Source organism: Melospiza melodia, chromosome 8, assembly GCF_035770615.1.
Source record: "Melospiza melodia melodia isolate bMelMel2 chromosome 8, bMelMel2.pri, whole genome shotgun sequence".
Taxonomy (NCBI): Eukaryota; Metazoa; Chordata; class Aves; order Passeriformes; family Passerellidae; genus Melospiza; species Melospiza melodia.
The window spans coordinates 26,836,200-26,849,288 of record NC_086201.1 but is presented as its reverse complement, the minus strand read 5'-3'; the positions used below and the strand labels follow the sequence as shown (position 1 = coordinate 26,849,288).

The 13,089-nt window shown below is 38.4% G+C and overlaps 1 protein-coding gene across 4 annotated transcripts in view; it reads left to right on the top strand.

Annotated features, from left to right (window-relative positions):
* The first annotated feature begins 2,093 nt into the window (after positions 1–2,093).
* AOX1 (aldehyde oxidase 1) overlaps positions 2,094–13,089 on the top strand; it is a 38,709-nt gene continuing 27,713 nt past the window's right edge. Inside the window, exons 1-11 of one of the 4 annotated variants that reach the window (XM_063162427.1) lie at positions 2,094–2,209; positions 3,130–3,187; positions 4,142–4,238; positions 6,380–6,488; positions 6,978–7,104; positions 7,942–8,003; positions 8,604–8,684; positions 9,522–9,602; positions 10,647–10,791; positions 10,961–11,053; positions 12,741–12,892. In XM_063162427.1, coding sequence (XP_063018497.1) covers positions 2,150–2,209; positions 3,130–3,187; positions 4,142–4,238; positions 6,380–6,488; positions 6,978–7,104; positions 7,942–8,003; positions 8,604–8,684; positions 9,522–9,602; positions 10,647–10,791; positions 10,961–11,053; positions 12,741–12,892 — 1,065 coding nt within the window. In that variant the 5' untranslated portion in view covers positions 2,094–2,149. The other 3 variants (XM_063162428.1, XM_063162429.1, XM_063162430.1) reach the window with 3 other exon arrangements.

Here is a 13,089-nt window from a genome sequence, read left to right as displayed (position 1 = left end):
AGAAATGTGCTGAGAGGAATCTCAAGAAGTTCAATAGGAGGAACCTACATCCTTCACCCGTGAGTTGCCAGAATTTCAGCTGTGTATTTTGACAGAAAAGGACTGATACATATCAGAACACACTCCTGGATATAACTTTCAGGTGTGTCCATTCTACATGTAAGTCTGAAACTATAACCATAAACACTAAGAGGCGTAAATGTGTTATTTACAAACTCTTAAGTAATACCACAACTGTTTCCTACTGTGGTTATTTTGTTATGGTCTGTAGCCCTAAGGCAGCTTCCTCAAGACCCTGTAGGACTTTTCATATATGAATTTAGAGTTAAATGTATCACTAGTGAGATAGTTTACAAAGGGGACATGTATTCCCTAAACAGAGAGTTGTCTAGCTGTGGTTATCAGTTGCAAAGATCATGTAGAGATTGTAATTATACAGCAGTAAGTAGAGCAAGGTGCTTTCATATAGAACCTTGCAGTACAAATACAGTATTCAGTCAGTATGACAATTCTTCCAATAAAAAACTTACCTCATCACCCAGGCAATGTCATCTGCCCTGCAAAACAGCTGTTAACATTATTTGGGAAGTTTCAGCAGGCAGACATTTTTCTTTCTGGTACATGCTGTGTACATCACCACATTCGCCAAGACTATTGTGAAGAGATGCAGAAATGGTTGGGAAGATAGATTCTATCCTTTTTCAATGTTATTTTTTAGAAGGAAGTACACATAGAAATTATTAAGCATTTTTCCTTGGCTTTTGTTACTAAGTTGAAATTAATTTATTTTATTTTTAGTTTAAATGTTCTTGCTAGCTTCCACTATTTATCAACATCAGCAGCTGTGTCATTAGAAACCATCAAGAAATACCTGTTAAAACTTGTGTTCCCAGTGCTGGCACTGCAGCAGCAAAACACAATGGTTTTTTAAATGGTTGTTTCTCTCTACTGCCTGTGGTTTGAAAGCTAGAAACAGAGGCACATGTTTTATCTTCCCAGAAAATAAATAATCTCACTGGGGACTGGCTTAATTATTTTTTCAGTGAAGGTCCTGTTGTTCCACACAGCCTCAGGTGTTACCAGCTAGACTGCTAGGGTGTCCCAAATACAAGCATGAAATTTTCAATAAAAGTAAAAGGCCTGGGGGTTTATGCCTTCATTTCTTCCATTCCTTTAGTATAGATATCCTTCCAAGTAAAAAAGTATAAAGAAAGTGGCCTGAAGATCACAGAAGCTAAGTAACTGTAAAATCATATTATTGCTACTGCCCTTCTTTCCTTGTTTTCTCCATCCTCACTCTTGTTGCTGAAATTGATGTTCAATAATAGAACACAGAAAAAACTCACTTTGTTATTTCCTAGGTTGCATTTCTTTTTATTGTTACAAAAAATGATAACATAAAAGCAGCATAAAGAATGTTGCATTGTCTTTGACACTTCACTATATGTGATTGTTTTACCAGGTCATTTGATATATTAGAAGCTCTTTCCAGGAAAATTATGAAAAAGCAGCTCATGATTTTTGACATAAAAATCTATTTGTAGCAATCACCAAGAATTAGGAGAATTTTGCTGAGAATAAGGTAATTTGAACTTCTTTTTATCGTTTTAAATTTGTTTTTTCTCATGTTTACTTAATCTAATTGAAATTTTGTAGGAAAGTAATTCCATATATTTTGATTATACAAAAAGAGGAAAGTATTTTTTCTATAAGACCTTTCCTGCACAACTAGCCCTTACAAATGGTTGATATCTGAACCTTACTACTGATTATTTTGTGAATGCAAATATAGCAAAAAAATCACATTGGTCTCATGATCACTACATTGCTGGATTTTATCTCAATTTTAAATTACTCTTGGTGATATTATAAGAACCCGATAACAGTGCACAGTGTTAACGTTACTGTTTAGCTCTGCAAGAACACCTGTGTCCTTTGAGAAAGTGCGAGGCACGACTTCGTTTTTCAACACTTAAATAACACTTTAGAAAGCTGAAGTAAATCAATATTTGTTGGGAACAATGTCCACGTTACCGCCTTGGCTCGGCCCCGCACTCCGCGCCCGCCCCGCGGCCCCGCCCCGCCCCGGATAACGAGGCGCGCCCAGCTGCGCGGCTGTCCCTGCTGCTCCGGTACCGGGCTGCGAACCATGGCGCAGCAAGCGGCCGCGGCGGCTCAGGAGCTCGTGTTCTATGTGAATGGGAGGAAGGTGAGTAAAGGCCGGAGAAAGAGGGGCGGCTGTGCCTGAAGCAACCCCGAAGGGCATAGGTTTGGCTTCCTCAGATTTATTCGAACGAGTGTAACCGAAGCCTCACAAAGCTCCGGAAGAAGGTTGGATGGTTGCATCCCATTTTGGCTAGCTCTGCTATGTTTGGGAGAAAAAGCGTGTCAAAGTGAAACACACTTTCAGCTGGGTATCAAACTTGGCTGGTAAGCAAACCCCTTTTTTCACTTGGATGTCTGTCTTCTCATCTTTGATGGTGTCAGGTTTTCAGAGGCACAACTGAAAACAAGACTTTAGTGCCCAAATTTGGACTATTGAGCGTAAAGATAATATTGCTAGGACTGGTTGTTGATCCAAACCAAGGGTTAGGAACTAGCTGATTCTAAGTGACCAAATAAGAAATTCTGTACTCGATCAAGAATGTGGATATTTCTGTTGTCAGTTTCTTACAGCAAGTGAAGGTTAATATAAATAAAACTAGAAAAGAAATCGCTACTGCCGATAGCCTTACAGACTTCCTCTAATGTTTATTCCAGTATGTTAGAGTGCCAGGGAGACTTTAAAATCTGCAAATCATTAGTTAGTTCTTTATGCTGTCTTTAAAGTTCTGCATTTTTATTTCTAGTGTGGCCGAAGGTCAGTTCCTTCAGTATAACATTTCACTGAGCACGAGTTATTTTTAGTACTTGCTAGGTGCCCTAACACTTCTTTTCTGGAAGTGTATGTGTCTGAAAAGGAATTTCCAGGAATCCAAACTCTCCTGTGGTGTTTGGCAATTAGTGTAGTACTATGAGAGGGAACCAGAGAAGGATTCTCTTCTGGCCTTGTGTGAATGTAGTCTGTGCCCTGAATTACGAAATGCCTTGGTTTCTTAATTAAACCTTGTTTTTACTTTCTTGCTGTAGATAATAGAGAAAAATGCTGATCCTGAACAAATGCTCTTGGCTTATCTGCGAAAGAGGCGTATCCTTTTCTTGTCTGTTCCCTAAAGTCACTCATGAAAGCCTTATTCAAGTAAAATTCTAAGAAATTTTAATTCAAGGTTTATTTACCAGATTAAGGAAGTTGTGATAGCTTTAAGATAAATCAACTGCACTAAATGATGTCTCTTTCTCAATCCAAATATTCTTCAGTTGAGCTGCTGTATTTTTAGCCTGGCTTTTTAAAGAGATAAATTATGCCATCAGACACAATGAATATGTGTCTGTGTTCCTCCCCTCCCCCTCATAAAGAAGTCTAAAAACCTAGGGGTCAGTAACTTGACAGAATAAAAGTCCCCAGGCTTTGTAATAGTCTCTCTCCTAGTAAAGGGGAGATCTTGTGATGAAAACCTGAGACTGATGGAATTTTGTGGGGCAAAAAGGCATCTTCTTTTGGTGGCATTGGAACATTAAAGTAGCTGTTTGTTGATTCACAGTTTTAGACTGGCCACTGTTCCAGATTCACAGAAATGAACACTTCTCTCAGAAGTGTGATCCTTCAGATGTGATGCAAGGCAAATATCCTGTCTATAAATGGGCCTTCTTGGAGAAACTGGGAAATTTGTTTTAGTGTTCCACTGGAATTTCAGATATACAGCTGATTTGCCCCTTACATATTTCTTCCTTTCCAGTTTTCACTTGGAGAAGTAATTTTCACTTGCCTTTTCTGTCACAACTTACTCCTCTTCCAAAATAAATTATAATCAAGTTTTCTGTTTTCTTGGGAAGAGAATTTTGGTCATGTAACTTCTTAGCTTCCATCTTGCTTTCACTGAAAATTTATTCCTATATAGAACAGAATCCAGTACATATGCTGATACCAAACAAATTCTGTGTTCCTTAGGAGTTTAGGAAAAAAGGTTGTCTCAAGCCTTTGAGTGGAATAAAGCCCAGAATGGAACCAGATAATTATTTTCCCTAATGACAGCATTTTCAGTCTGTCTTACAGGAACTAAGTATGGCTGTGGAGGAGGTGGTTGTGGTGCTTGCACAGTGATGATATCAACTTATGAGCCAGCTTCAAAGAAGATACGGTATCCTCAACAGAATATTTTGAAACTGCAGAAAAATTTATGATTGTTGATACCATTTCCAGATATGAAATCTTAAAAACAGAGTTGTAGAACTTGTACTTAATAGTAGAAGTATCTAGAGGAAAGGTCGCTTTAATCCAAAAGGAGAATGCTGGAAAAATTGCTGTTGATTCAGCTGTATTGTAAATTTGCTGAACTATCATACTCAAATGATTTATAAATAAATACTGATAGCCCTTGCAAGAGGTCGTAGGAGGCGTTAATTTGAGATCCTTTGGCTTGACCACTGGAATGTGGCTCCTACCTGCAGCTCAGTATGGTGGTTTAAGTCCAGCTAGTAACTGAGAACTGTGCAGGTGCTCACTCACCCCCCCCAGCAGAATGGGGCCGAGAATCAGAATGCTGAAGGAGAAAATTCATGGGTTGAGAAAAGACAGTTTAATAGATAAAGCAAAAGCTGCTTGTGCAAACAAAGCAAAGTAGACAATTTACTCACTACTTCCCATCATCAGGCAGATGTCCAGTCACTGCTGGGACACCATCATCTGTGATGGTTACTTAGGAAGACAAACACAATCACTCCAAAACTTCCACCCTTTCTTCTTCTTCCCTCAATTCTATATGCTGCACATGATGCCACATGACATGGAATATGATTTGGTCATTTTAGGTCATCAGCTGTCCCAGCTATGTCCTTCCCAGTTTGTTGTCTCCCAAAGTCTCCTCATTGGTGGGGTGGGGTGAGAGGCAGAAAAGGCCTTGACTCTGTGTGAGCCCTGCTCTGCAGTAACTAAACACCCCTGTGTTATCAGCACTGCTTCCAGCACAAATCCAGAGCACAGCTTCAAACTAGCTACTATGAAGAAATTTAACTCTGTCCCAGCCAAAACCAGCATACTGTCATACAATCGGTGGGAGGGTAGGGTAGGCACAAGTGTGAGTCTTACCAGCCCTTTAATACTGAACTCCATCCCTGACATCCCACCCACAGAAAGAAAGATTTTGAACTGAAACCTGGAGTTTGAGTCCTTAAGCTAAAGACTGGAATAAATTGCTTTTAAGTTGAGAAAATATGAATCAAATTGTTAAATGGTTACATGTCATTGTACGCTGAAGTGTTTATTGGGTGGGGAAAAACATTCCAGGTGTCCTTTTGTACAGTTACATTACATTGGAATGCAACACAAATGAAAATGTTTAAAGTTAATGAAAGAGCTAAAATTAAAGCAGACTACTGAAAAGAAATTAAACTGTATTAAAACCCAATAATTTTAAATAATTTTATTGAAATTATTAAATGCTTTGAAGAATTTTCATTTTGGTGTGTTGTTCTGTAGGTGCACAGTTTGTGGTGATTGGGAGTGGGGCTGAGCCTGAGCCTCATCCCCAATGGGCTACAGCTGTGTAGGTCAGGTGAGCAGCATTGACAGCAATGAGCCCTGGAGTGCCCAGGGGCACTGACCAATCACCAAAGGGAACAGAGGGCACGCAGGTGCAATGCATCAACGTGAGGGGATAAAAGGCTGGGCTAAAGAGCAAGAAGGGCAGACACTTGCAGCCTTCTGAAGTGACATAATGTTATTCTGTATGGGCATACTGCTGAAGCCTTCTGAAGTGGTATGTTACTCTGTGAGTTAAAGCTTTCTGAATTGTGTGATGATACTCTGTGGATCATGGCCTTCTCAACTGCAAGGTATGCTGTGGCTTATGCTGCGACATTGTTCCTAAATAGGAACAATGGTATTTATTTTACATCAGAATTTCCTGTGGATCGGAATTTTGATTATAAGTTTGCAGCAGTAATTCTTTACTTTCTTCTGATGACTACAGCAATCTTCCTTTCCCTACCTTTCTCCTTCAAAATACAGTTGACAGATTCCTTGTGGGCAAGAGAGACGAGGGCAATTAGAAAAGGCTGAGGTATTAAGGAAGACGTAAATTCCATTGAATTGTCCTTATAGATGTGCTTTTATATGGGGGTCAAGAGACATAGCTAAAAAGTGATCACTTCTCATTCCAAATGTTAATAGTGGCTGCTTTGTATGTAAGTATGAGCTATGTCTTGATTGACCAAAAAATAATACTCGGACTTGTTTATTAAAATAATATTCATGTTCTTTATTCCCCTTTATGTTCCAAAGACACTATTCAGCCAATGCATGTTTGCTTCCCATTTGCTCCTTGTATGGTGCAGCAGTGACTACAGTGGAAGGTATTGGAAGTACCAAAACCAGGATTCATCCAGTTCAGGTGAGAGTGCAGTATCACTGTATAGTAAGATTACTGATTTCTTTTTTGGATGGAATGGATGTAGTGACAGTGCTTTTAGGGCATGGGAATTTAGTAAGACTGTTGTTTTCCCTGCTAAGTGACAAAAGAGGGCAAGTTAATATTGACAGTCTGATCAAGTAGTTGATACGTGATGATTGTTGGAGTGGGTCAGGCTTTGCTCTCTTTGGGTAATGACACATCTTGGACAGTGTCCCTTTGGTTCATGTTTTAGTATAAGTGCAAAAAAGACAGAAGTCTGCTGAAGGTTACTTAGCTTCTTTAGTAACATGTGCATCAACATCACACCCAAAATAATTATTTGCATTTGATATTGTTTTAAATGTTTTACTTAAAAGGTCTGATTTATTACCAAGGCAACATTTTGTATGGCATCACCTATTTAAGAGAGCATTCATTAGAATGGAGATGAGTGCTGGAAGGAGTGTTGTTTGTGATATTTTGTTTCAGGAAAGACTTGCCAAGTGCCATGGCTCCCAGTGTGGGTTCTGCACACCTGGAATGGTGATGTCCATATACACTTTGCTAAGAAACCACCCAGAACCAACTTCAGAGCAGATGATTGCAGCTCTGGCTGGTAAATATTGCCACTTTTTAGTTTGCAGGTGTGTTCCTGAAGCATTTCTTCAGGTGCTTTGTGAGTGCTTGTCTGTGTGAGTATACATGTCTGCATGCATGGAGAGTTGCTGCTGGGTGGAGGCCTTGTATTCCCTGTCATTCCTTTATCCTGGAAAATGAAACACAGAGCTGTGGATTGTTTCAGGTGCTCAAAATGTCCCCATATGTGTCTTTTGAAATGCTTAAAATCAGATGTGCAAAAATTATGTCATATTGGAGAAGCAGCTGCATCTGAGCGTCTCCAAGGTCCCTGTTACCTGGTGTTGAGAATGTCATAAACCTTGCAGGACAGGTCCTTTGCAGTAGGATTAAAACAGATAGTCTGCGTCTCTTGGCCTTATCTTCAGTAAGGGAAAGTGTGAGCATTTATTGTAGGTAAAATGGCCTTCTGTCATCTGTTGTGCTCTAGAGCCACAGTGGAGCTAAAGACATTTCCTGTTGTTGTGTGGTGAGTTTAAAGGTGTAATGTTAGTTTCCTTCACCTCTAGAAAAAAAGTCAGAGGGAAAGAGAACAATATTTTGAGTGGGTAAAAAATACTGTACAATCTCTTATTCTCCTGCTGGAGCCAGCATTCACTGTAGTGCAGATCTCAACTATTTCATACGCCCCTTGAAACAACAGCATTTTTTGTCAGGAGCTGCAAGGTCCTAAGTCTTGTGTCACTGTTCTGTTTTTTATTTTTGAGAGCTGACACTTCTCCTTGAGCTTAAAAAACCCACGATTCACGTAAATATATGACGTTCTAAAGCCTCATCTTTAGAGCAAAACCTTTTCTGACTGATTTCCTTCCTTCAGGGAACTTGTGCCGCTGTACTGGATACAGGCCAATCTTAGATGCCTGTAAAACCTTCTGTAAGGTAAGAAGTACTGGTGATAGGAGTGCTAGATTGGGGCCATCAGTGTATATGCATATACAGGCCATCAAGATTTTCACTGAGATCATCCCTTCCCTCTGTTTAAAGGTGTCATTCTGAGTAAATGGCCTAACCCCTTAGAAAAATTGATAAACAGAAGTGAACATGGTGTCTAGCCTGGATTATGAGGAGTAATCAGAAGTAACTCCATCTGGTTTACTGTGAGTTAGTACTGGCATGAATAAAAGCAGAATTTCAGTCCACGTTCTTAGAATTTATCACGCACTGCAATGTGTCAGAAACCTACCAAGGAGAAATGGGAGTGAACAGTTGGTAAAGGAAGCAATACAGACCATCTACATCTGCTCTCACAATGTCAAAAGAATTCTACACAGTGGGAATTATTTTGTATTAAGGATGTCGACATTTGATGACTTAAAATAATTTTTTAATATCATTCCTTTAACACTTAATCCTTCTAATTCAGCTTGTTATTCATCTTCATCTTGAACTTTATTGAAATACAGAGTCACTCTTATCTTAGGAGCTTTAACTCATTGCCATTCTGGGCAGTATGTCACTAATGGGATTTTCCTATTTTAGGAATCCATTTGTTGTCAAAGAAAAGCAAATGGAAAATGTTGCTTGGATCAGGAAGATAATTTGTTTGACAATGAAGAGAAGGTAAAGTTTTAAATATAATACTGACCCTGCTTCAATATAAAACTTAGAGAAAGAATATTGCATATAGTATTTGATAAATATGATATTTTATTATTCCTCATGAGAAATTTGGAAATATGTTGAAAAATTGAGGATTCTATGTGTAAACTTGTATGGGGGGGCTCTGATAGCACTATCTGTGTCAGATAGTTGGTATAAGGTAGTTTGGGTCTCCAGAGCTGAGATTTGAACAGCTCTTCAGGGTCAGTACTATTAATAGTCTGAGCTTTACCAATACAGTGAGAATTATATTGTGAAAGACATTAGGGCATATGTGAAATTTGCTTAAATCAATGATCAGTGATGCTCTGAGTACTGGTGTCTTAGGAAAACTGCTGGCTTGACTCTGAAGAATTGATACACTCTAAAAAATTATAGCTATGATTGTGATTTTATGTGAAACCTCTTATCCATACAAGTATTTCACCTTGTTCTTAATTTTCTTTCAGTAATAGCTGATCTACCTCTTTGGGTTTTCAGTACTTTAGGTTGGCATGAAGCTACTTTGTTATAGTAGAACTACAGGAAGCCTGTCCTTAGTCCTTCAGTTGCTTGCTTCTGCACTGTCATTTGTGTTAGCAGTAACATTTAAGAAAATATTATGAACACTTCTTTCACCTCAGCACCTCCAAATGATGCATGGTGATTTAAAAACAATCCAAGTGATAATGAAATTACTAAATTTTTTACTAACTTCAGTGGCAGTCTATTGGTTTGGCTTTGCTTTTGCTTTTATTATTGTTTTGTGAAATTAATGATGAGAGAAAATTCTTGGTCTTTGCTTGTCTTCTTTTTAAGGTGTCCACCAGCCTGTTTTCGGCAGATGAATTCCAGCCCTTAGATCCCACCCAGGAGCTTATCTTCCCTCCAGAACTAATGGTACTTTTTGCTGCTTATAGACTATTTGTTGCTCTGTTCAGAATTATTTCTTAAGTCCTGCTTAGCAGTAATTCATCAGAAGAAATGTCAGAACGTTTTAATGTTATTATACTCCTTGTTGTTTTTTGCCCAGTAAGCTTATTGAATATTCGCATACCAAAAAAAGTCATATTGGGAAAATGAAGCTGCAGAGTTAGATGTCAGGTGAGAAGATAAAGAAGCAACTTAAACTGAATTTTCAGTCCAGCAGCTGAAGATAAAAATACTTCACAGCAAACTGAATGGCAAACAATTTTTAACATTGGAAAACAGTTTTGTGGCTTAATAGTTGTGTTAGTCTGTTCTCAGATGGCCACCCAGATCAGAGAGTGTTTAGCCCCTATGATTAAGGTATGCCAAAGATATAAACAGCTGGAATTGAAAGCGTTAGGCATCCTTAATTATTGACAGCAGTATTTGCCCTAGAAAAACTGAATGCTGTTTGTTTTACTTTATTACCATTGTAGAGATTCAAAGCCAGATTCTGTAGTTAGCTGACTGCTTCTGGAGAAAGATTGATGACTGCAGGACAGGAGTTCTTTACTGTGTGTTTGTACCAGCACTGGTTCACAAGCTATTTCCAAGTGATCAGTGCTAGAACAGCCAGAGACACTTAAGTGTATGCATAATCTAGAAGGGGATGCTGCTGTCAGTGCCATTGGTGCTCTCCAAGAACTACTACTAAGTATTTTTTAATCACTTTTTTAACAGTTTTAGCAATTGCAGGATCTATCCCTACATCTTTTGCTAGGGGACTGTTTATTATCATTCTTGTTTATCAGCCCACTGGAATTACTTGAAGACATTTGACCCACACAGTCTCAACTTTCACCATTGTGCAAACATTAGCCAGCATAACATTTCTGTCCCCTTTTTATCCAGTTTTAAAGGACTGTGTAGAATTGCTGTTGTTTAAGAACATTTTTGACTTTCAGTCTATTGTCTATTAGACCTCACTTCTGTCTGTATGTCTAAATATTTAAATCTGCCATGTTTCTCCATCAGAGAATGGCAGAAAATCAACCAAAAAGAACTCTGGTTTTTCGTGGGGAGCGAGTAACATGGATTTCTCCTGTAAGCTTGGATGAACTGCTGGATCTGAAAGCCACCTACCCTAAAGCACCTCTTGTGGTTGGGAACACCAGTGTGGGTATGTATGTGATCAGAACAGCTCCTGTTGCTTTAGTTCCAGTGTGCATGAGAGGACTGGGGCTACGTTTGTGGTTCTTTTTGCATCTTCATCCCTAAGCTTACGTTCCAGTATGTGGGAGCTGTCTTTACAGAAAAGCTTTTTGTCTGCATCTATTCCTATCTTGTAGGACCTGACATGAAGTTCAGAGGTGTGTTCCATCCAGTTCTTATTGCTCCTGCAAGCATCCCTGATCTGAATGTGCTGAAATACACAAATGATGGTCAGTAAACATTACTTTTTTCCAAAGTAGATTTCTTTGCAGTAAGGAATGCTGCACCATTCCAGAGTGCTGAGCAACTCATTCCCTAAGCATGCTTGGCTGTTTCCCAGGTCAAGGGGCTGTTGCCAACAGCACAGTGCAGGAGGGTTTTGTCTTCCTGACTCAGTGCAGAGCTGACCAGCAATATTATCTTGGGCCTTAGAGCAAGGGTGATTATTCTGGCAATACTGGTTCTGGTGATCAGTCATGCAGGATTTGCTCTGTGACTGCTGAATAGCAGAGAGATCCTTACAGAACCACAGGGAGAGTTAGCATGTGGCATGCTTGGTTACATTAGAAAAAAGGCTGTGATTAAACTGGCATCACTGATATGCATTGACTAATCTTGTTCTCAGTCATAACAGCATTGATTATAATAGGTTAAAAATGTTGTACCTCAACTTACATGTTTATAATAAGCATGGAGATTTTTTTTTAGTTAGACTAGGTTTTGGGTTTTAAATCCTTTCTGGTGGATTGGAACTACAACCAGAACAGGTCTCAACTTACTATAATAGTCTAAAGTAATTGAATAAAAATTACCTTGTACTAGCTTATGGCCAAATTTTCAAAGAAAGTCATATCTGATGAATTACTTGCTATATGCCTGAAAGCCACTTTTTTCTTAAGTGATAAGCTGTGTTTGATAGTTCTGTCATTGCATTTAGAATCTCTATTTTATTTCTGGTCAGTCATACAGTTCTATTCAAAGACTAGTTTATTCTTTTCTGAAAAGTAGCTAGGAATTGAAAAGAAGCTGGGAGAATTCTTACTCCTTCTTTAAAGTGTGTAAATAAAACCTAGGTATTTGAAGGTGAGACTTACTAGTCCTAAAACAAGAGGTATGCAGTTTAGTTTGCCAGCCAGAAATATAATTTCCTCTCTCTAATCAGATTTAAATGCAAAATATGTTTTGATTAATTTTTTTAAATACACAAAATTTAATATTGCTCTGCTTAATTAAAATGCATTAAATTTATTTCTGTTTTCATTTATACATTTAATTGAATCCCAGTATTCATTGAAAACATTAATTTATTATGTAAATAATTATTTTTAATAGAAGGGAACTCTGTACCATTTACAAAAAAATCAGAAGTATAATCTTTCAAAAAAAAGCTTCTGAAGTAAATGCATATGAGTTCTCTTTCTATTGGGAAAAATGATACTGTCTTCATTGTTAGGACTGTTTGGGGTTTTGCTGCCAATGCTACCTACCCCCGCCTTAGAAGAATAACTAGCAGGTACATATGCAAAGGAAGATGAAATTAGGATGGAAGTCATGCTTTGGAGTAGGAAGTCTATTGAAGGCATTTTGAAGCTGACTCACCTTTGTGTGATGTCTCCTAAATGTTTACTCAGTCAAAGCAAGGTGTAAGGGAAGCAGTTGGGATGTGCAGCTGGAAGCACAGAAGGGATTTCCCTTTCAGCAGAGGAAGTAAGGTATTAGTTCTATTTCATAATTTCTAGAGATTTTACCCTCAGTCTCCTGAAATAAAGGTTCCAGTTCCTTTAAAATGCAAAGGCTTCTCTCCTTTTATCTGCCTTAGCTCCCATGAGCTGTCATAACTCTACAGTCTGAAGTCACTTTAAAACCCAGGCAATAAAGCAATGCACAGGTTACACTTTCATGATCTTTTGGTTACAGGGTTAACTCTGGGAGCTGCCTGCAGCCTCTCTCTAGTGAAAGACATCTTGACAAATGCAATTGCCAAGTTCCCTGAAGAGAAGACAAGGGTTTTCTGTGCTGTCTTGCAGCAATTGAGAACTCTGGGCGGAGAACAGATAAGAAATATTGCTGTATGTTGGGAATTACTTGCAATTACTATTTGAAAAAATTGTAACAAATGTGTAATTGGTCCTGACCACATGTAGAACTTGCATTTTTAATTTTGATTTTGCCATGAATTTTCTATCAATACTTCTTTTTGTAGCTTTCAATACGTATAAATGTACATATAATTTGCATATTGTATTGTCACTTAATATGATGATTA